This window comes from Vanacampus margaritifer, chromosome 10 (assembly GCF_051991255.1).
Source record: "Vanacampus margaritifer isolate UIUO_Vmar chromosome 10, RoL_Vmar_1.0, whole genome shotgun sequence".
Lineage (NCBI taxonomy): Eukaryota > Metazoa > Chordata > Actinopteri > Syngnathiformes > Syngnathidae > Vanacampus > Vanacampus margaritifer.
In genome coordinates, this window is record NC_135441.1 from 28,522,918 (window position 1) to 28,547,379 (window position 24,462).

The 24,462-nt window shown below is 52.3% G+C and overlaps 2 protein-coding genes across 9 annotated transcripts in view; both read left to right on the forward strand.

Moving 5' to 3' along the window:
* Nucleotides 1-535: 535 nt before the first annotated feature.
* On the forward strand, nucleotides 536-10,322 carry smpd4 (sphingomyelin phosphodiesterase 4). Of its 3 annotated transcripts, none has more exons than XM_077577589.1 (20): nucleotides 536-691; nucleotides 1,350-1,432; nucleotides 1,521-1,607; nucleotides 2,189-2,325; nucleotides 2,410-2,485; nucleotides 2,574-2,682; nucleotides 2,754-2,806; nucleotides 3,676-3,836; nucleotides 3,910-4,042; nucleotides 4,113-4,184; nucleotides 5,643-5,732; nucleotides 6,333-6,490; nucleotides 7,388-7,478; nucleotides 7,549-7,655; nucleotides 7,718-7,881; nucleotides 8,786-8,991; nucleotides 9,125-9,355; nucleotides 9,493-9,624; nucleotides 9,692-9,820; nucleotides 9,908-10,322. In XM_077577589.1, exons 2-20 carry the CDS (start codon nucleotides 1,394-1,396, stop codon nucleotides 10,226-10,228), a joined length of 2,496 nt encoding a protein of 831 aa, XP_077433715.1. In that variant the 5' UTR covers nucleotides 536-691; nucleotides 1,350-1,393; the 3' UTR covers nucleotides 10,229-10,322. The 3 variants fall into 3 exon arrangements, with proteins under 3 accessions (XP_077433715.1, XP_077433717.1, XP_077433716.1); XM_077577590.1 differs by having other exon boundaries at nucleotides 542-691; nucleotides 1,355-1,432; XM_077577591.1 differs by lacking the exon at nucleotides 5,643-5,732.
* Nucleotides 10,323-10,349: 27 nt separating this feature from the next.
* Nucleotides 10,350-24,462, forward strand: part of LOC144058923 (dedicator of cytokinesis protein 3-like) — a 28,648-nt gene continuing 14,535 nt past the window's right edge. For 4 of the 6 annotated variants that reach the window (XM_077577583.1, XM_077577585.1, XM_077577586.1 and 1 more), the window contains exons 1-25: nucleotides 10,480-11,052; nucleotides 14,692-14,775; nucleotides 14,858-14,898; nucleotides 14,985-15,040; nucleotides 15,371-15,470; nucleotides 15,799-15,956; nucleotides 16,161-16,245; nucleotides 16,329-16,367; nucleotides 17,113-17,276; nucleotides 17,349-17,430; nucleotides 17,532-17,592; nucleotides 17,657-17,804; nucleotides 17,912-18,000; nucleotides 18,114-18,233; nucleotides 18,313-18,437; nucleotides 19,183-19,345; nucleotides 19,420-19,526; nucleotides 19,583-19,745; nucleotides 19,853-19,950; nucleotides 20,126-20,209; nucleotides 20,281-20,381; nucleotides 20,453-20,534; nucleotides 21,041-21,211; nucleotides 21,580-21,699; nucleotides 23,980-24,175. In XM_077577583.1, coding sequence (XP_077433709.1) covers nucleotides 11,016-11,052; nucleotides 14,692-14,775; nucleotides 14,858-14,898; nucleotides 14,985-15,040; nucleotides 15,371-15,470; nucleotides 15,799-15,956; nucleotides 16,161-16,245; nucleotides 16,329-16,367; nucleotides 17,113-17,276; nucleotides 17,349-17,430; nucleotides 17,532-17,592; nucleotides 17,657-17,804; nucleotides 17,912-18,000; nucleotides 18,114-18,233; nucleotides 18,313-18,437; nucleotides 19,183-19,345; nucleotides 19,420-19,526; nucleotides 19,583-19,745; nucleotides 19,853-19,950; nucleotides 20,126-20,209; nucleotides 20,281-20,381; nucleotides 20,453-20,534; nucleotides 21,041-21,211; nucleotides 21,580-21,699; nucleotides 23,980-24,175 — 2,674 coding nt within the window. In that variant the 5' untranslated portion in view covers nucleotides 10,480-11,015. Of the gene's footprint in view, nucleotides 11,053-14,691; nucleotides 14,776-14,857; nucleotides 14,899-14,984; nucleotides 15,041-15,370; nucleotides 15,471-15,798; nucleotides 15,957-16,160; nucleotides 16,246-16,328; nucleotides 16,368-17,112; nucleotides 17,277-17,348; nucleotides 17,431-17,531; nucleotides 17,593-17,656; nucleotides 17,805-17,911; nucleotides 18,001-18,113; nucleotides 18,234-18,312; nucleotides 18,438-19,182; nucleotides 19,346-19,419; nucleotides 19,527-19,582; nucleotides 19,746-19,852; nucleotides 19,951-20,125; nucleotides 20,210-20,280; nucleotides 20,382-20,452; nucleotides 20,535-21,040; nucleotides 21,212-21,579; nucleotides 21,700-23,979; nucleotides 24,176-24,462 lie in introns of all 6 variants that reach the window. The other 2 variants (XM_077577584.1, XM_077577587.1) reach the window with 2 other exon arrangements.

Here is a 24,462-nt window from a genome sequence, read left to right on the forward strand (position 1 = left end):
CCTTTTTGGGGTCAATGCTTCACATGTCAATTTTGTAATCATATAGGAGGCTTTTCCATTATGCTTTGTTTCCTTGACTCGTAGCACTTGTGACTGTGTTATGACTCTTTATCTGTTGTTTTTGTACAGACCGGGTGCAATATAGATACAGACTAGTGTTATTGTTTCTATTTGTGTATTAGTAATAAGAATTCCAGCATGCACATTGTGTTGCATCTGGCTCCCCACAAGTTCGTACTGTTACGACAACAGTTACGACTAAGATTTCACAGGTTAAAAAAAATCGAATACATTTTTTAAAAAAAAAGGTGGGGGGGGGCTTTAAAAATGTTCTAAATTAAGAGCACACGTTTTGGCATTGGCATTTGGCAAGAAACCTCTTGAAAATCGATCGACCAGCAAGTTAAAATGATTTAAGATCAGCATCCATGCATTACCTTGGATGAGAATGTCGCCCCCGGCAACATGGCCGCCACGTAGGCACGTCGATTAGCTGGGATGCTACGGCGCGCTGTGCATCCTCCGTTTGAAAGGGGGCGCTAATGTACCCCAACCTCATTTGCTACTGCAGTTAAGAACGCGAGAATACAGTCTTGAATGCTGTGGGGAAAGTGTTGCGTGACTTGAAAACTCAAAAAGAAAAAGGGAAAACTTTTCCCAACGTTTTCTCGTCTGCGAAGGCGTACACAAGGTCAGTTAACCTTTTGCTGATCGTATCAATTCTATGAGTTTATTTTTGTCGTGTTATTTGTGCTCGTCAAGCTAGCTAGCCCGGTGTCGGATGCTAACCACTGATAGCGAAGCTACTTTGTTGACTTGAAATAATAATAATAATAATAGTAATAATAGACTTTATTGGGAACGCAAGTTACATTTATGACATGAATAGAGTTGGGCGGGTGAAGCTTCCTGAACTTTTGAGGCTTTCATTGTAATTGTGCGGAAACATTTGGAGCTTTGGCGCTTAAGTGAAAGCAACATAAGGGACATCTAGTGGACGAAAGAGTAAAAGCAACCTATGCCGCTACTGTAAAGAGTGAAACATTCACTCACTCTTTCCTCCATAGCTTTGAGCAAATGCGTGTGGAACATCCGAGGTGAAAGTAACTTTTCCTGGCCAGCACGAGAGGTTCGCACGCTTGCCTATCAGTCTATCAGTCTATCAGTTCCCAAGTCCCACCGATTTGGAATGTGGCCTCTGGCTGGAGTTTGCGCGTGCGGCATTCTCCCACATTCCAAAACATGTTTGGCGTGGTAGCGTCATTCCGAACTCTGGCGTCCAGTTGGGGTTTGCCTACGCGTTCCCTGACACCGACCCACCGGCGACCACTCATTGTTTGTGTGATCAGCTCAGGAGACTTTGGAAGGCGAATCGAGCTGCTGCTGCTGCTTGATGGCGGCTCCGAGCTTCCAACATCCCGGCTTCCTGCTGGTGAGTAGCGATTGTGTCTCGACTGATTGACAGCTTGTTTGATGGATTGATTGATTGGAAGTAGTGAAGGTGTGCGTGCCGCTTTCAGGCAAACCTTAAAGTGGACTCACCCAGCAAAACTTTGACCCAGCGATGCCAGGATCTCGTCAAGATCATCGACGACTATCATGCAAAGGTACAAACGCAATAAGACACGCGAGCGAGCGAGCGACTGTGATGTCATCAAGTGCAGCGAAGCCGTCACAAGCTCACCTGTTAGCTGATTGGTTTGTTTGTTTGTTTTTTGGGGGCTGTTGGCTCCGAAAAACCTCAGCTCTTAGCTGTTTTTGTGCCAGACCAAAGCAAAGAAAGTTTGACTTGATGTCGCTGTTTCACGGAACGACGTCGAGGATCAATTGTGGCCTTTTCGTCCCGCCTGCACTCTATGGAATGTGAGGCCCGCGACACCAAATTGAACACACTTGCTGCCGATACACGTCTGAGACACTTGAAGTCACATGGCAGCCTTTATTTGGACATTTTCACTTGACGGCGCTTTAGTTTGTAGTTGCTGCGTGTTGACTGATTGTTCGGTGGGGAAAGGCTTTGAAATCCAAAATCCAGATTGGTGGACTTTGCAGCCACGTGTCCCAGCGTTGTCCCATGGAAAGATGGAAGAATCCATCGCTGATGAACATGGAAGGGAGGGAGGGGAGATCTCACTTGTTTGTTTTGAAAGTGTGTCAAAAGAAGCAACTGTCTTGCTGGTCGCGTCAGGAGCTGCACGCCATTTTCTCCTGGCTGGTGGAGAGCGTCTTCGGAAGTCTGGACGGCGTCCTGGGAGGATGGAACCTTCGCCTTCTCCATTCGCGATGTGCCGACTTTGCGCTGGTGGTGGACTTCCTCAAGCCCAGGTGACCGGTCGCATGCGCACTTGTCGCTCTCTCGCTCGCTGGCTCTTGCGTGACCGAGAGCCGACGCTTGTCTTCCTTCCTCAGTGGGCCGATGATGAAACTGGTTTACAAACTTCAAGCAGAAGAATACAAATATGAAGTTCCGGTCAATTATCTGCCGGTAAGGCCGCCGCCGCCGCCTCGTTGTCGTCCTCTGGATTTGTTGTGAATGAATTTGCGCAACGCGGCTTGTCCGTTTGCTTCCGCAGGCGCCCGTCAAGACATCCATCCAGGAAGGCGTCCTTCCCGACTGTCCGCTCTTCCACAACCGGCCGCATTTTCCCATGTCCGGCATGCTGACGCTCAACATGGCGCTGAGTATCCTTTCGGCGCCGCTCACTCGCTCAACGTTCACACGCCGGCGCCACTTTTTCCTCAATCTTGTGCAGATCCCTTTGAGTTCTTCATCTTCTACTTTGCCTCCGGTCTGATTACGCCAAAGGTGAGAGACGTGCTCATCGCGCACGTGCGCAGGCCAGCGTTAGAATAACAATAGTTTTCAAATTTCATTACACGTTATTTTGATTTCGTTTTGGGCTTTAAATGTACTTTGTTTATGTAAGCGCGATCCATTTAATTTCGGAGCCGTTTTTTTGGTTTTAATGCTTTTTTTTTCGGTTTTAGATCTTATTATTGTTAGTAATAGTATTTCTTGTGTGCAAGATAAAAAAATGTCATGCGTAGTGAAAAAATTCTTCAAAAATATTATTTGGAAAATTCAGTTGAAAAATCAAGACAAATATTCTTTCAAACAAGCATTGATCAATAAGATGGACAGACTTTGAATGACAATAACGGCAGTCGGCTGCATCACAAGCGAGAAGTCTGAAAGGTGGCAACTTGTCGCTTTTCATCCCTCGTTTGCCAAATTGCCAACTTCCAAAGTGCATTTGGATCCGCAATTCGTTTGAATTGCACTCGTTAGCTACGGCGTCGCATTTGCGGCCGAGCGCGGCCGAGCACGGCTGCCGCTCTGAGCACGGCTGCCGCTCTGAGCACGCCGTCACCTGGTGGCGCTTTCCCATTGGCTTCCGCCAGGTGACGTGGCTCGGGGGCGACACCCGGCAAAAGGTAGCACAACTCCCGGACCGGGGTTGGACCTTTTGTGCTGTAATAGCCAAATCAATACGTTTGCCATCAATCAATCGTGAATGAAATCCTTAACAATGACCAAAACAAAGGACATTTTTGCTCAAAGTTGTACTTGTTTTGTAACTCAAAAATGTTGATTTCTTTTCCAAAAAGTGTTGATATCATTTTGTTATAAATTTTCAATTGGAGTTGCTTACTTGAGCTGGTCTGACGTTGCAGAACTTCCCTGCGGGCCAACACGGCGGCGGCGGCGGCGCCACTGACAGTGCCTACTTTGTGCTGGTGGACTTGTACCTCAAGTACTTCCTGCCTACCCAAGGAAGCGTGCCCCCTTCCCCCTTCTCTGACAACAGGGGCTCCGTCAGCGCAGCTCCTCCCAGGTATGTGCCAGCCGGCGCCCGCTGGCATCAAATCGCCGGCCAATGTCAAGCGGTCTCCCGGACGTGCGCGCAGGTCGTCCAACCTGTCGCTGGCGGGTCACGGCCTCCACAGCCCCAGTCTGCTCAAGCATCACATCTTCCATCAGCCGTCCGCCAACGCCGACCCCGCCGCCCAGGAAATCTGGAGGTCCGAAACGCTGCTGCAGGTGCGTTGCCTTCCTTGGCCGCTAACCGGCAAAAGGGAGCCTTTCCGACGTGTGTGGGCGTGTGCGGCAGATGTTGGTGGAGGTGTGGCTGCATCACTACTCTTTGGAGATGTACCAGAAGCTTCAGTCGCCTCAGGTCAAGGTAAGAGTAGCCAACGCGTACCGGATCCTTCGCGCCGTCGACTGACTGACCGACTGACCGTCCGTCCTCGCTCGCACTCACCGGCGCCGCTTTCCAAGCAGCTTGAGGTGCACCAAAGTCCACTCCTCGCTTTGATTTCGCTTGTGCATGTGTGTGCGCGCGTGCATGTGTGTGTGCGCGCCTCGCTCTCTCTGACTCCATTGTGCGTGTGTTGCTGATGTCACGGCGCCACGCCAGGACGGAAGGCGAGGAGGCGGCGGGAGCACGAGCTGCTCGACATTCCCGCCGCCTCCCGAGTCCTCCTGACTGGCGACGCTTCCGTCCAGTCGCTTTGCTTCCTGCATGTTGGACCCTCACGCTGGCTGGAGTTCAAAGGTCAGCCTCAAGTCACACGGACAAGTGCAGATGGAAAAGTGCGAATGGACGTGAGGGGCAGACGTGCTGAATGCTCATCAGGATTCTTTTCCACATTTTCAGCGATGGAACGATTAGTTTTTTTTCCAGGGCCGATACTGATAACTAGTAATCAAAGAAACTGATGTTTGGAGCCAATAATCATTTTCACTAAAAAGACAAATTTTGGCATCCAAACCCACAAACTCCCAACTCTTAACAATTATAATTGTTGAAATATTTTTCAGCATAATGTTGCTGGAGGCTTCTTTTTTTTGACTTTGTTTAAAAATAGTAAGTAAAGGTTCAGGGTGCTCGTTGGCATTCCTTCGACAATTAAATGCAAACTGAAACTATTTTCCACAAGTTCCCAAATATCTGAATTGTGAACTTTTCACTCATTTTGCTTTTAATTCCTAAGAAAATAATTTAGTTGGACAGCGTCTCTCATAAAGTGAACAGTGAAAATATCAATCAATAGTTCCCTATAAAGTCAGCACAGTTTGAAATGGATCTCTTGCTCCAAATGCCGAACATTGGCTCCGAGATTCTTAACTTGAAAATTGCAATTATTTGTCAAAATGGACCTCATGAACAGCAAAGCGTTTTAGGCGCAAAGGCCAAAATGGTCCTGGGACGCCATGTGACTGCCTGGGACGCCATGTGACTGGTTGCCGTGGCAACGTGTTGATTGCAAGTCCGAGTGCACTTGTGAAGGTTGACCTTTCCCATGAAATGAAATGTGTCATAATTGTGCTCTGTCTCGTTGTAGTGAAAGAAAGCCAAGAGACGAGAAGGCTTGTCCATGTGCAGTAGCACAAACGCACGATTGATTTGTCGTCCCTGCTTGTGTTTTGGCTGAAGAAGAAGAAGATGATCAATATTTGACCATTGTCTCTTTTATTCCTCCTCATTGTGTTTTGTTCCTCACTTCTTCTTCTTCAACTCTGACCTCGTGACTGATGCGCCTCCTCTTCCTTCTCCTCTGCCTGCTCTTTGTGCTGTCCTCCTCGTCCTCCTCGTCCCCTCGTCCCCTCGTCCCCCTGGTGGTTTACGGGTCAACAGCTGGCGCTGCTCCAGTACCGCCTGAGTATGTCCAGCATGCCGTGCCAACCGCACATCCCACCAGGCTCAGGGAGCCTCCACACCTACCAAGTACTTGAACCTCCTCGCTTGTCCGCTCGCACGTCCACCCTTTCGCCCCGCCCGCCCGCCCGCCGCGCCGTTGTCGCCCCCGGTCCCACTCAAGCAGACTTGAGGGAGACCTGCGGGTCCCCCTCAAGACTGCTTCTTGGATGGACAGCTGGCACATGCTCAAGGTGCTTCCTTGCCGTTGGACCTCAAGCTCCTCCCACCAAATCCTCTTGATGCGACAAGCGATGCCCGCTTTGTTTGGCTTGCTAATTTAGTGGGCTGCTGTTGTGCGTGCGTGCGTGCGTGCGCGCGTGAAGCAAATGCTAAGCAACTGTGCCAAGCGCATTCCAGTAAGTTGAAGTGAGTCCACTTGCGCTTCTTCCGTTTGCTGGCATTTGAGCTTGCGAGATGCCGAGTGCCGAGGTCCCGCCTCCCCAATGACGTTTCAAGTTTGGGGTTTCCCACCAGCCCGACCTCCCCCTTGCGCGGCAGGGGGGAGGTCGTGGGATTTGGATTGCGCGGGACCTCGCTTTGCCGCCGCAATGCACGGCCTCTGCCGCTGGCGACGAGTGGGTGGGCGTGGCCTCGCGCCGCTTGACTTTGGCTGCGCTTGTGTTGCAGGAACCCTTCAGCCCCAGCGAGGAGCACGTCCTGGCCGTGCGTCTGCTGGTCAAACATCTGCACGCCTTCTCCAGCAGCCTGAAGCCGGAGCAGCCCTCGCCCCCCCCCGCCCACTCGCACGTCCACGCCCACGCCAGCCCCTTGGAGGAATTTAAGAGGTCATGCTCGTAGACAGCAAACGTTTTTGGGAGGCGGCAAATTTGTGCCAAACTTGGCTGTTGACGGTTGGGGGGGGGGGGGGTCGTGTAAGGATGATGCTTTCAGAAATGCAACCGGTGCGCTTGTGAAATGAGGCTCGGCTTGTCGTGTTTGCAGAAATCGGCAAAGCTGGAAAGAAGCGCGTCCACATTTTTCATTTGCGAGACAAAAGCAGCGTTTTTTAATGTCAGTCGCAAATGAACGGCGAGCGTTCTCGTCACTTCCTTCAAAGAGGCCGCACGCGATTGATCGGTTGCCGTATGAGCACAAGGAGGGACGGCGGGGAGGACGCGACTGCAAGGGAAAAATAAACAAAACGTTCTCCCCGAATGTCTCCCTGAAAGCTCTTGGATGAAGTTGATGCGCGCGTAACAATTTGGCAGCCGGAAATCATCTCCAACGCGGCTGATTCGTTGGTGGCAGAAGACAACGCATCCTCAAATCCTCATCTTTTTGGATGACATATTTTGGCGTTATTTTACTTTGAATTCGTTTAGCAGAAGGAAAATGTACTTGAAATGATTTTGTATTTGCAGATACATCAAATAAAAAGGAATATTTGATTGGATAAAATGACGTTAACTTTTAAAAATGAATTGAGCTTGACTTGGAGACAACAAACTAAAGTTTGCTGCTTTACGCAAAGTGAATTTAACACAAAAACCGTGACGTGGTCACATGTTCATTGTTAAGACGCTTGCTTCAGTTGCATGTGATTTATTTATTTTATTTTATTTTTTTTAAAAAAGCTCCTCAAAGTTGGAGATGTGCTTCTGGAGCTGAGCTACCGATTGTCCAAAGTGCTCGGCAAAGACCAAAAAGCCGTTTTGATCCTTGCGTCTCGACTTGTCCTGCAGGGTTGTGCTGCAGCGCTTCGTGCAGCAGAAGCTGTTCCTGTTCCTGCAGCACTGCTTCGGCCACTGGCCTCTGGACGCCTCCTTCCGAGCGGTACGTCTGCGCAACGGCGCCGTCCCGCTTGCCTTTGCCGAGCGCTGACGTGATTGTGGCGCGCCGGCAGGTGCTGGAGACGTGGCTGAGCTTCATCCAGCCGTGGCGCTACTTCGACGACAAGACGGCCAACCCGCCGGCAGACGACGGCGTAGGCAGAAAGGATCCCAACAGATGGTGGGTCACGCGACGGGTCGGTCTGCGTCCCGCTCGATGCTAACCGCCGGCCAAACGGGCAGGGAGGCTTTTGTCCAGGAGAACCTGCTGGTCTACACCAAACTCTTCCGGGTCTTCCTCAACCGAGCCCTGCGCATGGACCTGGTCAACGCCAAGAACGCGCTGATGCTCTTCCGGGTGGCCAAAGTCTTCTCCCAGCCGCACCTGGCAGACCTGATCCACAAGGGTACGATGAAGCCGAAAGCCACGCCTACCAACTGCAATCGCTGACGCAGCCGGCGTGCTTGACACAAATTCACCTTCCAGCATGTTCATTTGTTGCTTTTGTTCCCAAGGCCACCGGCCATCCGTGGTCACCCCCCCCCCCCAAAAAAAAAACACTTTCTGGCTCATTTTGGGCTGCCAGTCCCAAAATGACATCCTTTCTTTGACAGAGCCATATTTTGGACAATGAATGTGCTTTGACGCTTTGTGAAATCCACTTTTTTCTCAGCCACGGAAATGTATTGGCTGCATTGATGGATCCCGAGCGAGCGGCGAGCAGCAGCCGTGCCCGCCGCTCGCTCGGGAATCTTTTGCTAATCGAACCCCAACCTCCCAATTCCAATCCTTCGTGCTGAGTGCGAACCTGCCAATCGCCAGATTGACATCGTGATCGTCGTCCACAATGTCAATCTGGGACTCCTCCACGGTGATTTGCTCGAGAAAGGCGGGACATTCTGCACAATACTTTGAGCCCATTGGACGATCTTGCAAACCATTGTTTTGACCAATTACGGCCACAGATGAAAATGTCGTCTTCATTCTCGTTGAAGGGAGGAAAAAGAGCACGTACATATTTACCTTAGCGGCTAAAAATGCACGAATTTCCTCTCGCTGTTCAAAATACAACAAAGAATCTGCGAGTCATCCTGCGAGAGACGAATTAATTGCAGCGTCCACGATAGGTTTGTTTATTTGCACCGGCGTCCTGGTTTCGTCACAGCTGAGCCGCATATCACGCCCCCAAACACAACGTCGCTCTGTGATTGGCCCCAACCATCGGTGGAAATCAACGAGATGGGTTTTGGTTCCGAGTCGATCCGTTTTCCATCTCGCGTGCCGGGAAAGTAATCCAAACCTTTTTGCAGGCGAGCAGCTGTTCCTGGAGCCGGAGCTGGTCCCGCATCACCGGCAGCCGCGGGGCTACCTGACGCCCGGCCAGGGAGGCAGCTTCCTGTCGTCACGGCAACGCAGCGCCACCGACGCAGTCTTCCGGGTCAAGAGTCACGTGTACGCCTTGGAAGGCCAGGACTGCCAGTACGAGCAGATGTTCGGCTCGGAGCTGCGAGCCGCGGTCAGCCGCCGCCGTCCCGTTCTTGCCGCCGCCGTCCCATTCTTGCCGCCGCCGTCCCGTTCTTGCCGCCGCCGTCCCGTTCTTGCCGCCGCTGCGACTTTGCTTCCAGAAGGTCACCCGTGTCTTTTGTCAGGTGGTGAAGCTGGTCCAGATCGTGGCGCAAGCCAGACAGACGGCCAAACGCATCTCGGACCGCTCCAGCCAAGCGGCGGCCAGCAAGTCTTTCCTGTGGTGGTGGGCGGCGCCTTCCTCGGATCCCGCCAACGGACTTTGCGGCGTGGAGCCGGACGAGAGCAGCGAGTGTCTGAGGAAGACTCACGAGTTCCTGGACAGGGCGCTGGAGAACCTGTGCGTCGTCTTCAAGGTCCGTCCAAAGAGCCGAGCTGGGCTCAGTGGTGCCTGTTGCGGGCCGCCGACGTGCTCTTTTGCAAGCAGGCGGGAATTGAAGCCGCCGGCGCCGCCGCCACCGGCCTCAAGCCCCGTTTGTGTCTTGTCTTGCAGCTGAACCAGGGTCAGCTGACGCAGCTCATGGCCAACGTGACGTCGTGTGAGGACGACGGCGAGTCCAAGCAGCTGCCCGATTGCATGGTGGGAGAGCGCGGCCTGGTTCTGACCGACTTGGGACGGATGCAGGTGCACACTGGCGCTCGTTAGTCACTTTTCTTCGCCTTACTTTATTGACCCTTGCGCTCTTGCGCAGATTATCAACGGACTGCGCAAGTTTGACCTTCAGTACCAAGGTGACCCAGAGCTGCAGCCAATCAGGAGCTACGAGAACGCACTGCTGGTCAGGTTCTTGTACCGGACGTCATCGCTGCTCAACGCCAAAGTAAAAGCCAGCCCAAAGTCCAGGCCCACACGGACGCCATTGCGCATCTTAACCGCTCGCTCGCTCGGCTGTGCTCTGCGTCCTCAGTTTGAAGGTCACATGAGCGAGCTGTGCTCGCGGACGGATTTGGCCGGCTGCCTGGCTCGTCGCTACCTGAGCGAGCCCGAACCCGACGCGGTCCTGGCCAGGAGTCCTGCGTCGCCTGACTTGTGGGCCAGGAAGCGGCGGGTTGGCCTCAGCCTGCGTCCGCTGGCCAGCTACAGGACCCTCCTGCTGCTGGCCTTGGGCTACGTCGCCGGCACCGTCTTGTCCTTCGGCCCCGTGGCCAGCACCCTCCTCATCCTCGTCGCCGTCTGCCTGCACGGAGTGGCTGCGACGCTGTGTGCCGAGAAATGGAAGACACGCTAGCGTGGCTGAAGCGCAACGTGGCGTCTTGCCATCACGCCACCCAGAAGCCGCAACGTTGTTCATCACAAAACACTCAATAAAATGCTGATTTCTCTTTTGGGCTTTTTTAAAAAAAAAACTTTTCCAAAACAGGAAGAGATTGAGAAGTATGCATCCATCTTCTTGTGCTCATCCCGGGAGGGTTCAGGCCCATCACACGCTTGCCTCTTGGGCCACTTTTTCCAGAGGCAGTAAAAAGATTTTAGAATATCAAATACTTACCTGGGGTCTTACGTCATCCACGTCACATTCAAGCCGAGCCTGCATTTGGTAAGGACATTGATTCAACTGTTGGTTCCGATCCATTGAACGCCTCGTCCTTTAGATGACGGTGTCGACCCCTGGTGGTCTTTTTTGGTGACGCGTCCCGCATCCTCCCAAAGATGGAATCCTTTGTCATCTGCACGTGCGAGCGAACTCTTATTAGTCAGCTGGACAAGAAATTGATACGAGAAGGCACAAAAGTGAGCTTTCGTCCTTTTGTTTTGATTTCAGTGTCCGACGCTGGCGCGTGCTGCGCGCATGCGCAGAGGCCCGCCACCGATGATCCGCTTAAAAGCACGCGCGCGTTCACGTCGCCCATCTGACTGCGTGTTGATGAAGAGGAAGACGACAGCTTGAAGAGGATGATGATGATTGGATATGTCTTCATTACCGTTCATTTCCTCTGACTTTTTTGCGTGACGCTATCAGGTGCCGTTTTCTGCTTCCCAGAAGGAAACGGTGACTGCGTGAGCTCTGTGACGTCATGTGGACGCTGACTGAGGACGAGAAGTTCGGAGTGGGTGAGTACATCACGCACGAAAAAGTTAGCTCAATGGCAAAGTGAACAACATGCAGTGCTTCTCACTCACTTTCCGCGACAAATAATCCACTGGGGGAAAGTTGACGCAAACCCGTAAATCAAACGATGTCACGAGTTGCGTGAGTGAAATCGGACGGGATGTCAAATGGTCAAAGCAGCCACCTGCGCGTCCGTCTCCCTCATTGCCGTGGTTGATGTTTGACGTCAGCGGCGGTGTTGTTGACATGCGCTGACGTCATTTATGTCTTGGTTGCGATTGACGGCCTGAGGTCGAATTGACGACCCGTGCTCACTTCGAGGGACCGTTTTGCTGCCCATCAAAGCAGCGAGAGCCGAGAGAGTCATTGAGGAGCACGAAGAAAAGAAGCTTTTCACAGGCCCCCGACGCGCGCGGGGGTGAATGCAAATGAGGCTGAATTCCCGGCGTGAAGGCTTGGGAAAGTTTTCAATTGGAATGAATCCGTAAAGAAATTGAATGAAGGCAACGAGCGACTAAACAAAGGTTTGGCGTGCGTGCGTGCATTGAATGCAGCAGGACGTTCCGTTGGCCGTTGGACTTCCGCCGTCCGTCTCCATGGCAACCGTCTCTCTCCCGATCGGCACATCCGATTCTCAGAAACAAAAGTGTGTTGAGTTGTGAGGTCGGAGGTCAGCGTGGAGTGTCCATGCAGTCTTTGCGCCTCTCCTTATACACTTTCAAGTTTTCACATTTTTTGGGATATCAGCAATATTTCACTTGCATGTTCTTTGTACAACATGAATATTTCAAGCGGAATGTTTTTGACATCAATATTTCATGTGGAAATGTCCGCTTGGCTTGTGATGTCATGGACAACAAAATGGCCGCCAACTCACCAGCTTCTTTATTTTGTTGTTGTTTATTATTATCATTTTACTCTTAATGAATTAAGTGAAGTAATAATTAATGACATATATGAATTATCCCTTGCTGACTTGTGACCAGCGTTTACGTTGATTTCTATTTGCAACTTGTTTGTTTGCAACATCACTGCTTGTGTGTGTGTGTGTGCGCGCGCGCGCGCGTGCGTGTGTCCAGATGGTCAGACGCCCTGAAAGTAGAGCACTCGGCTAAGCCACTTGAACACACATTGATCGTGTGTATGCTTGTTTGCACGCGCGTGTGCACGCACGGCGTCCGTCCATCACTGGGCGTGTGCGCGGTCGTGTGCGCGTGCGCGTCGCCGCTTGTCCAAAGTCCAAAAATGATTTGACGGAATGTCGACAGCAACATCTTCATTTTGTTCTCGATGAAAGAAGGACTTGAGCGCTTTCTGCAAGCTAGCACGCTGACACTCGCGTGCACACGCACACGCACACTTATCCAGGTCAGTAAGTTGATGTGATTACATTTTTTTAACAGTCGCCTGAAGCTTTCGCTTACTGGCTTTTCCTCCCTTCTGAACAGCTTGTGAGCAGGAAGGTTTGTTGTTGTTGTTGGTTTGAGACCAAACATGTAAAGTCAAATCAATTTTTCTTCTTCGTCTGCTTTCATCTCTCTTTTGTCCGAAAGTTGAAACTCATTCTTACACTCCAAATATTCTGTGCACGCACGCACACACGTGATCACACTCTGCTTCCTTTTAGTTGATGATGTGGGATCACGCATCTTCAACAGCCTACAGTGTGTGTGTGTGTGCGCGCATGCGCGCGTGTGTGTTACATGTAAAATATGTCAATGAACCCCCCCCGCCCCGCCCCCCATGAAGTGGCTGCAGACAGAACTGCTTTTTTCTTGCAACATCTCTCTGACCCAAATGGAAAAGACAAAACACATCATCATCATCATCATCACCCTCCTCCTCGTCATCGTCATCGTCATCATCACGCATCTCATAGTCCTGCTGGACAACCGCGGCTCAGAGTCCTAAACGAAGCCTGCAGCGTGTTTGTAATGCGGGATCAAAAAAGCAAAAAGGTTGAAATTTGCAAGCGAACACGTTGGCCGGCGCCAAAAGGGAGAGCGGAACCGGATTTCATTTTGCAACTTGGCGAGTGCGAGGCAGACAAAGCAAACCGCTTGTCCATCGTGCTGCGCTGACAAAGCGGACAAAGTGAAAGGAGGCGAAAAGATGACAGCGAGCTGACGGAAGCCAGCTGGCCGAGTTGAGCGCCGTCCTGGGCAGCGGTGCCGGGTCGTGACGAGACTGGTCACCGTGACTGGAACCAGCGTGACGGGACAGGACCTGAGTTGACTTGACTTGGCTGTGACAAAAACTTGACGGTGACGAAAGTTTGGCTGTGACCAAGGCTTAGCTTTGACGAGACGAGACACACAAACTTCCACGCATAACGTCGACAACTGGACTGACTGGACAAAACCCACAAGCTGAAGCCCCGTCCAGAAGAAAGCAAAGCCGGCTCGGTTCCTCAAACAAATCTCGTCCACACAAAAGCGGTTCAAGACTTGTGTGTGTCCAAAAGAAGACGCTGAGGACGTTTAACGGCTGTAATGTAGATGCCAAGCCATGGGGTGGCGCTGTAGCGGAAAGCGTAGAAGAAGAATCAGCGATGAAGACCAACACAGTTTTTCTAACTTTATTGCAATATGCAGAACAAACATGGCTTTGCATGTATCGAAACAACATGCAAAAGACAAACAAAATGGCGGCTGATTCACGTACAACAGCGCTTGTTGAACGTGGGAATAAAGAAGCGAAATATTTTCATGTAAAAGCAGAAGCAAGCTAAGGAGGCCAAGCAGAACGACGACCACACGGCTGTCCGCCATTGTTGTTGTTGACAGAATGACGGTTCGCGGTTTTGGCGCATACGTCATCAAAGTGCGACAACGCGTTGTCATGGAGCTGCGGGGCTGCACTGGCCATCTGCCGCACAGGGCAGATGCCCGGTGGGCCGGTGTCTTTTGGGGCCCATGTGGTGCTATTCAGTCCTTATTTTTGCTCCATTTGACCCCAAGAGACCGGCCCACAATTTAGAGGGAGCAGCCCATTAATCCATTTACAATATAGAGAGCAAACAGAACCAATAACATCAGTGGTAGAGCTACGTGCTAGCCAAGGGTGGTCAGGAATTGGGCTGGGCTCAGCTGGCGGGCCCAAGTCTAAATGCCGGGGCCGATTACTTGTGCCAGTCCGGTACTGTCGAGCTGCGACCATTACGTCATCGCTGAAGGAGTATCCTGCATATGGCGTCCGGACGGAAGCGTACGTTTTGAAATCTTCCCACTCTGGAGTCCGCTTTCAAAAGTGAGCGCTTTCAAGCTCTGAAACGGCGCCATCGTGTGGACGAACGGCCTCAACGCTAAGAAACTTGTGAGGATACATTGAAACTGGCTTTGGTGTGGGCGGGGCCTAAAAGACACCTCTGCTAATTACCTGACAAGACACACCTGGGGAAGACGCAAGCGGCTGAGGGCACTGATAGGTTGAAGACACACAGGTGGGCGTGTTTACAAATAACCAGCAGAGGGGAAAGACAAAGAACACAAAACAAAACACTGACAGGAACATGAACACCCGAAATCAAACAAAAACCCACAGAACCGAAACGTGACATGAATGAGATGAGCCCTCCGTGTCGCGCACGCACGCACGCACGCGCTGGCTGTTGGTCAAACCGTCTTGCGTTTTCTGCGCAGCCATCTTCAGCTTCCGGAGCCCCGCCCCTCACACGCTGGCGTTGGAGCTCGGCGAATGCGTTCACATCCTGGAGAAATGCCAAGGTGAGCATCCGGCGGGATTTTCATCTCCCGTCGGTCGCATTGCAAAAACGCTCGCCAAACGCCCTTTCTCGCCTTTCCTCAGGATGGTTCCGCGGATTCTCCAGCAGGAGGTCAAATGTCAAAGTAAGAAAGTGAGGCCTGCCCTCGCTCGCGTTCCCTCCACGGCACGCAGCTTCCTTGGATTGATTGTTCCGTTTCTCTTCCTGCAGGGAATTTTCCCGTGCAGCTACATCCACGTGAAGAAATGCGCCGTCGCCAAGCAAGGGTGAGATCACCGCGGCAACCAAATCGAGTCGTGCTGCTACTGCCGTCAAAAAAGTACAACTTGGTTGCAAGTGCGAGCCGGAAGCAGGAAGAGGAAAAAAAAAGCCTCTTTGCTTCTTTTGCACATCTTGGAAAAATCACAACCTGCCACGTCTGCGACATCACGTGACTTCCACATGACACGTCGCCGTTTAACTTTTGTGTGCGAGTGGAAAAACAAACAAGTTGAGGGCAAGCCTTTGTTTGTTTGTTTGTTTGCTTGCAACACAATTGACAGGCTTCATTTCCAATGGCTGTCGACACATGAATGAGTCCAAGTGTGTTTTTTCAGGCCCGGCGAGGCGACGGCGGCGCCCGTGGAGGACGCGGTCGTGACCGAAGTGACGTCAACGCTTCGCGAATGGGCGTCGCTGTGGAAGCAACTCTATGTGGTGAGGGAGGGAGGAGCTTGTGTTTTTTCCAAATGTCCCAAGTTGACCCTGGTGGCCGTTTTAAGGGGCGTCTACAAAAACTTAATGGGTTTTGTCTTCCATTTGTTTGTTGCCTGCCGCGTATCGCACGTGACGCGACACCTCGCGACCACCTCCAGTGCCGCCGGATGAAAGACATTCACTTACACAATCAATAAATGCAGTCAAACAATTGAGATGGTTGCGAGTTTGAAACTGTGCCCCTCTGACCCCCCCCCCCCCCTAAACACACGTGTGTCAGTCACTTTTTTATGTTAAGAAATGAAAGTTGAGCGAATGTCCCCACCAGAGACACAAGGTGGAGCTCTTCTTGCAAGTGGCTCACGTCATGTCCGAGCTGATGGAACTCAGGAGGCAGCTGGCGGCGGCGGCGGCGGCGCAGCTGCCCGAGCAACACAAACGAGACATCAAAAGACACGTGACCGCTAGACTGGACTGGGGAAACGAGTGAGAACACACGCAAACGCACACACACACCATCGCGCATGTTTCTCACCTGTGTGTGTGTGTGTGTGTGTGTGTGTGTGTGTGTGTGTGTGTGTGTGTGTGTGTGTGTGTGTGTGTGTGTGTGTGTGTGTGTGTGTGTGTGTGTGTGTGTGTGTGTGTGTGTGTGTGTGTGTGTGTGTGTGTGTGTGTGTGTGTGTGAGTCAGGCATTTGGGTTTGGACTTGGTGCCACGGAAAGACTTTGAGATGGTGGATGAAGATCAGGTCAGCGTCTCGGATCTTTACAAGATGGTGAGTTTGAACCGGCGCCGGCCGCCTCACCTCACCTCAACTTAGTTTTGCTCTTCATGGATGCTTTCGTTGTGTCTTGTCAGCATCTCAGCAGCAGAGGCAACGTTCGGCACAACTCGCAGGTCGGTCTCACCTTCGCTAACAAACCCATTCCAAAGCAGATTTCCATCTTCACGCCACAACATCATTACAACTACGTAGCAAAAGAGAACCGGTTAGCATCAATCACAAAAGAAAGTCATGAAAACGTTAGGGTTAGAAAGAAGGCAAGTTTTTCAAAAACTAACACGAAAGGACAAAAGTGTGTGACCACCAAAGAGGAGGCAGGAAGAGGCCAAAAAGAAAAAGGCAACCAAAAAGGCGGCAAACACGGAACGTGTCCGAAGCAGGAAGGCCATCGAGCCGGCGTGCCGACCACAACATCCCCTTCCTCATCTTCCTCATCTTCATCATCAAGCTTAGTCCTGGTGTGGGCGCTGAAGTCTTGCCTGGGAGCATCCAGGTGGGCCGTCACGCTCCACGCACCTGCAGGACCAAAGAGAAAATGGCGCCATTGGCCGGAAATGAAATGTGGAGCCAAACATCAACAAAACCAAGCAAGAAGCCTTAAACGTTGATGGGACATTTTGGCAAGATGGAGGAAAAGTTGCCTTTGTTGGATCCACTTGAGCTTTATGCTGCCCTGCGATTGGCTGGCAAGCAGTTGAGGGTGTACCCCGCCTACTGCCCCAAGCCAGCTGGGATAGGCTCCAGCAACCCCCGCCACCCTTGTGAGGACGAATGCTTAAGAAAATGGATGGATGGCGCTTGAGCTTTATGCAGAAGTGCTCCAAAAAGGATTGACGTCATGCTCTCTCGAACCCGCAGACCAACTCCAAGCCTCAAGAGAAGCACGGTGGGACCCTCCCGTGTCGAGGTCCGGTAGCGCACCACTTACTGCTCAACCTGAAGACTTTCACGTCCAACCACATCGGCGAGGACAGCGACGTCTTCTTCTGGCTCTACGACTTGCGGGAGGGAAAAAGCATCAGGTGGGTTTTTTGGGGTTCGGACGGACGGACGGACGAATGAGAGTGAAGCTCGGCATCCTGCTTGTCTTTCAGTGAAAAGTTTCTGGTGAGACTCAACAAAAACGGAGCGCCAAAGAATTCCGAGAAGGTGGACCGGCCGTGCGCTCTTTTCACGGTACGTTGGCTTGCAGTGCTGCCCCCTGCTGGCATCATCCTGGTCACCGCGCTTGCCTTGTCACAACGTGTGTGTGTGTGCGTGCGTGCGTGTTTGTGCAGGACTTGAGCAACAAAGACATGAAGAGAGATCTCTACATCGTCTCACAGGTGATTCGCACAGGTAAGAAGGCTCCACACAGGAACATTTGGGACAAAGGATGTCAAACGCACTGTGGTTGCGGCAGGGAGAATGTTGCTGAACGACCACAAAAAAGGTCCAGCGCACGTTCGGTACCGCCGGCCTTACGGCTGCGCTGTTCTTGCCATGAGTGACGTCCTGCAAACCATCTCCGAACTCAAAGTGGACAAAGACTTTGCGCTCAAAGTCTACACGTGAGTTTCGCTCTGCTTCTCGCGCGCACGCACGCACGCACGCACGCACGCACGCACGCACACACTTCATGAGCAGCCCTGAGTTGCAGTGAACGTTGAACTTTCAGGTGCAACAACGAGAGCGAATGGTACCAGATCCACGAGAACATCATGCGCAAGTCCAGCACCAAATACTCCGCGGCCGGCAACAACTCCGGTATGACGATCTTCTGCCAATGTTGTGACGAGGCTCATTTTAGCGGCGCTTGCCACTTTGTCTCGGTCCACCCGGTGTTGACCCGCATCCGGGCGGCGCTTGTCTCGGGGCAGGTCTGCTCATCTCCTTGCAGCTGCTGCGCGGCGACGCGGAGGAGCTCCGGCGGGAAAACAAAAGTCTGTCAAGCGTGACGGTGACGCGCAAGCTGGGCTTCCCTGACGTCATCGTGCCCGGTGAGCGGGCGCTTTTTCTCACCGTCGCGGCAGGAAGCGCCACAAGAACCAACCGGCTGCTTTTTTTTTGTCTTTGCAGGCGACCTGCGTAACGACTTGTACTTGACGCTGGAGCGAGGAGACTTCGAGCGAGGAGGCAAAAGCGTCCAGAAGAACATCGAAGTGGCCGTTTATGTTCTGGACGCTGACGGAGAACAAGTCCAGGTTAGCTCGCGTGTTTTCACGGCGTAAGATCAGCTGATGATCATTAAGGATTCCCACGAGTTGCTTTCCTCACTGAAATGTTCCAAAACTTTGCAATCATCAAAGCCCCAAAAAAGGGAAACTTCTCCTGTCGGGTCACAATTGCAATCGACAATCAGTCCCGGCGCTCCTTAGCAGGTGTTTTGGTCAGAACAACAAAGATGGCGAGCGTGGCAGGAAGTGCTGCGGGAAGTGCCAAAGCCAAACTCGCATTTCGTCTTGCTAACACCGTCAAAGGTCGTGAAGAAATGTGCACCCTACTGAGGCCTGCCGCCATTTTGTAGGGCCGTCCTAATGTCCAACAGAAAATCATGTACAGCGCCGCTCAAAAGGAGTCACGATGCACTTTGAAAAGTCGTCAACATCGACGATCACTCAAACACTTGATATAGACCACAATGCATTGCGAGTAGGAAAAAAACAAGTGATGCGAGAATCCAAACGATACAACGGAAATAATTGATTGGTTGTAGTTGAAAATATGCACAACAAAGGGACTCAAATGGTGCTTTCGCAATCAATAGTCTGACATTTATGGACGCTGGTCACGTGACCTGCCAGGAGGACAAAGCGTGAGTAGCGCTGGAGGCAAGTGTGTCAAGTGCCTTGCCCAAGGGCACTAACCCTAACCCTAACCCTAACCCTTTGGGGGGGGGGGGAAAGTGAGAATGTGAAGACGTGTAATCATGTGGACTTGGCGGCGCAGGATTGCATCAGCGCGGCTTGCGGCGAGCCCAACGTGACGGAGCACCGCTCGCTGGTGCTGTACCACAACAACAGCCCTCGATGGGGCGAGGCCATCAAGATTCCCGTTCCCGTGGACCGGTTCCGAGGCTGCCATCTGCGCTTCGAGTTCCGACATTGCTCCAGTGAGGATCTTGCGGGAACGACGCAGGCCGACCCGGCGGCCGTTCTTAGCTTGTCTTCTCTCTGCTTGCCGCAGCCAAGGACAAAGGAGACAAGAAACTCTTCGGTTTTTCCTTCACGCCGCTGATGAGGGACGACGGGACCACGCTGTCGGATCAGAACCACGAGCTCTTCGTTTACAAGGTAAGCGTTTTCTTGACTTTTTCTGTCCTGTTCCGTGACTCGCCGGTGGCCTTCAGTGCGACGAGAGCAGCGGCTTGCGTAGCCCCGCCCTCTATCTGGGCCTGCCCTGCTGCAAAGACCACTCGAGCCCGGCCGGTCCCGGCGTGGCCTTTCAGCGCAGCCTCAGGGAAACCTTCTGGATCTCCAGCCAGCTTTCGTCCACCAAGCTCACCCAGAACGGTAGCTGAAAATTCCGTCCGCTTGAGCTCTGCGGTCCGCCTCCACGTCACAAAGGTCAAATGTCCGTCCCTCCGTCCGTCCCTCCGTCCGTCCCTCCGTCCGCTAAGTGGACCTGCTGGCGCTGCTCAAATGGAAAACCCATCCCGAGCGAGTGGGTGACATCCTGGGCCGACTGCGACACGTCAGCGGAGAGGAAATCGTCAAGGTGAGCTCCACTTGCTCGTTACCGCTCGCCGGTTTTAAATTCTGAGAAAGCTGCAGAATTCTTGACCGGAATGGATTTGCTCAAGTTGCTTATGTAGATTTCAAAGCACGCTAGGGATGACGACGATGATGTGGACCGGAATTGAGGTGACGTGCCGACTGTGGACTTGTTTCAGTTTCTTCAAGACATCCTGGACACGTTGTTTTCCATCCTGGACGACGACCCCGACAAATTCGGCCCTGCGGTCTTTCAGTCTCTGGTAAGATTCAAGCAACACTCACGGAATTGTCGGAGCAACTTCCAGGACTGATCCCCCAAATTGCTCTTCAGGTTTTCGTCATCAATTTGCTGCGGGACAGCAAATATTTCCATTTCCGAGCCGTCATGGACACGTACATTCACAAGCACTTTGCCGGCGCTTTGGCCTACAAGTGAGTGCGTGAGTGCGTGCGCGCGCGCGTGCACGTGCGCCTGTTGCTGACCCGCTTGCCTTGTGCGTCAGGGAGCTGATCCGATGCCTCAGGTGGTCCATGGAGCGTTCGGTGGAGGCGGTCCGCCACGATCACATCCAGGACGTCATGCGGGTGAGATGTCGGCCCTCAAAACTTTTCCACTTTCATTTGAACAAAAATGTTTTGGGACTTGCCGGCATCCGTTCGTGCTTTGGCTTGCATTTTGCTTACTTTTGTTGTTTTCGTTCACGGCCTTCCTCGTGTGTCAACCAATCGGTGCCCTCGGCCACTTGTGTCTTGTTATGTCGTGTGTGTGTGTGTGTGTGTGTGTGGGGGGGGGGGGGGGGGGGTCTGTGGCTGGTCTCCCGTCTGTCTAAAATTGTTGTTTGCTTGTGTCCTGCTGCCGCAGTTTTTGCCCCGCGGCGCCACCTGCCGTCATGCGTTGCCTTCTCGGCTGTTTTTGTTTGTGCCTCGTTTGCTTCCTTGCTCGTGTTTGTTGAATTCAAATCCCTGTTTGACGTCTCCCCGCTCTCCTCCCCGCGCGGGGGTCCGCAACTACCACCACAACCCGAAGGCATCTATTGACGGATGGCGATTATGGCGTCTCAATCTCAAGTCCCTTCTTGACTGACCCGCAGGCGCTGGAGTTTCTCTTCAAGTTCATCCTTCAGTCTCGGAGTCTTTACTCTCGCGCCACCTGCGGGATGGAGGAGGAAGACTTTCGGACCAGCATCCAGCAGCTCTTTCAGTCCATCTGCTTTGTCCTCAGTCTGGACCGGCCCACCTGCGAGACCCTCATCTTCACTCAGGTGGGCAGACTGAAGCTGGGCCGTTCCGGTGCCGGAGGGCCGGAGTCTGGCACGTTTGAGCGCTTTCCCTCCTCCTACACGGCTGATTCCAATCAACGGGATGGGGATCAGGCTTATGCAGAGCTTGCTGATCCTATGAATCAGGTGTGCTGGAGAAGGGAAACAGCCCAAACCTGCAGGACTCGGGCCCTGGAGGGCTGGGTTTGTCCACCCCTGATTTGGAGGTGTCGCCGTTCTGACTTTTGCTGTGCTTCTTCCTCCTCCGCCGTCAACAATCTCCTGCAACTCTTTGTCCCGCCGTTCCTTGTTGTTCCGTGGTGGGGTGGGGTGGGCTCCTCTTTGTATATACCGACACCCGTGGCCCTCAGCCCAGTCAAGGCCCGTGCCAGCCCGGGGCCCCGGCCCATGACCGGCCGCCCGTCCCAGGTGCGCTCGCTTGCAGTGTTCAGGTGTTGAGCGCCAACAGCCTGCGGACGCCGCCGCTGTCAGTAAGTACACATCCAGGACTGGGTTGGGTTGGGTTTGGTTTCATCCCATACCGGTGCCTTGTCGGTTCTTTTCAAGCGGTTTCGGTACTTAAACAGTTCTCAGATTGGTACCTAAAAAAAGACAGAACCGCACATATTTTTGTATTTTCAGGGTTGAATTGAACATATTCTAAATAAAGGTGAAAGGAGTCACGTGGAAACTTGAAAGCCAGAAATGAAAACATTTCTGTTCCTCTCGTAATAGTTTAGCAGATGCACGGAAGTCTTCGGGTTGCGAGCGGTCGCCCTTTTCTGATGAACAGCTCACGACGACAACATCGAACATTTCATCGTCACATTTTGACTATTTCAGTCACAGCAGGAGGTTCATCCCAAACCGCCGGCCAGGTAAGCTCACCTGGCCAAAGAGCTTTAGCGAACCTTTCTGCCGAGTCCCCGTGAACATTTTACAAACAAAATAAACGACATTTGAGTTTCACATGAGGCAGAAAGTGAGCAGCAAGTGGAAGTCAACGGCGCCACGCAGACGTTTGTCACGCTTGCTGTCGAAAGTGAATTCATTTGCAAGATTTGCGGTTGGCATCAAATGATGAGAATTCCCTGAAGAAGACGAAAGGCTGCCGGCACTGTCATGACTGCCATCTTTCATTTCGAACCTCCTGGCAGTGGCAGCGCCGCGAGTGGCGCTCAGCTTCATTTGTCCGAGTCCGACTGCTGCTGCTCAAGTGCTCGCATTTTTGGCGCGTAAACGCGACGCGGCGCAAACTGCACGAGTGTGTTTCATTAAAGTTCAGGTGTTCCCTCCCTTGCATGCCAACGTTTTGCTGCACCACCAAAGTCATCCTTTGGTAGAATATGAATCCAAACATTGGGCCGTTTTGCTTTGGCTTTCGGCATCGCGCCATGATTTCCACTGCAGCGCAAAGCGGGCGTTACAACAATCAAAGTCCGGCACCAAAATGTTCCTTTTCATTCGGACTGGTTACTCGCGCTCAAGTCAGATCCGGTGCCAAATCTTGTTACCCAAGCCTACCCAGGACCAACGGACAGGTGGGAGCGAAGGAGGGAGGACCGGCTCGCCCTGCTTGTCTCATCACACACACACACGCGCGCGCTTGGTCCCGGTGTCTGGACAAAAGGTCATACCCGTCGGAGTAGCATCCCTTGCACTTGTGTGCGCGCGCTGCAGGAAACGGGTCGCGCACAGCAAGACCAGGTTGGCTGTTGGGTTGAGTTTAGGGTGAGGCAACAGATAAGAGTTTCCTCGACGGGTATGCTGACCCGACAGAACACCGGAACGCTTGGCCAAGTCGCTCACTCCGTCCCGCAAGTTACACAAACAATTGTCCTTCATTTCATGCATCCCCCCCCCTCCCTTCTAGTCAGTTATCTTAAGACTATGAAAAAAAATCATACTCGTTTGCCAGAAATGACATTTTTGTGTCAAGCGCAAAGTGTGCTGGAACTGTGCACCGTTTTTGTCCTTTGTTTTTTTCCGTGCTGGTAGAAGTGGGCTTTTTGTGCCGTTGTGGGAGTGAGCACAGCCGACTTGATTCCCAGCCAATCAAAACGGCTCCCCCCCTTCTCTTGAAACTCGGGCGGGCTACCTGACGGAAATCAGTTTGGAAGTGCAAGAAAATCTCCATCACGGGGGCGCGTGTCGACCACCTTCCGGCCTTGATTGCGTGTGACATCCCCAACACGCACTCGGAGTTGTGCCACAGTCAGGTGGTGCTTTTGAAAATATAACAAAGATGATGATCATTGTAATGTCATGAATGTCTTTCTTCCACGATTGAAAGCGTGTGATGCCGGCTGACGTCTTATTTGTGAACGAAGTACGCCGACATAAGCGAAGCGCAGAATCTGAGTCTGTACTTTGGATCAAGTCCACCAAAATGGCGTTACAACAACTGCGCCGCAACTTTGACCTGCTTTCACCTGGTCCAAGGTCTAGTCTACATTCTGTCAGAAAATTGACAGATGCGGCAGGGGCGCGCCATGGAAAACGCCCTCTGTGCGACTGCCGGCGCGGTCCGCCAATTTCCAGACTCGCCAAGCTGGACTTCCCACGGCACGTAAATCGAGATGCGTCCGTTTTTAGGCCGAGCGTCCACCAAAATGCAGCCGCAAATGTTTCTCTTGATGGACTAAGACTCCTATTTTTGACTCCTATTTTTGACGTTTGTCATGATGTTTGCTACGGACGGATGAAGAAGATTTGGCTTTGATGTGGAAAGATTTTGACCGGAACACAAATGTCGCTGTGACCTTTTGCAGGTGTCCGTGTTGAACTCTCTGCCGGCCATCTTTGACGAGCTCCTGCACATGTTTTCAATGCGAGAAGTGGCCGAATTTGTGCGCGGCACTTTGGCCAGTTTGCCGTCCACGCTCGACATTCCGGGACATTCCGTGGACGCCGTCAAGTTGCAGGCCATCGCTCGCACCGTGGACAGCCGGCTCTTTTCTTTCCCAGGTGAGGGTCCCGCTCACGCTCAAACTCTTCTCAAGCTCATCAATGGGCCCCGTTGGACATTTTGTCTATTTTTAGCCACTGTAGTCCAGGGCCACGTGACTTTACTCAATTATCCCCCAAACTCATCCAATTGCGTCTTTGATTATTCTTCAAAAAGAAAACCAAATTGTTGGCTCGTAATGGCGTTTTGTCAACTTGTCATCTCCGCAAACATGCCGGCGAGGACAGCGCCGCCTTCTTTTGTAGTCTCGTGGTTGTGTCACTTTGACTGCTCACTGACAGAGGTG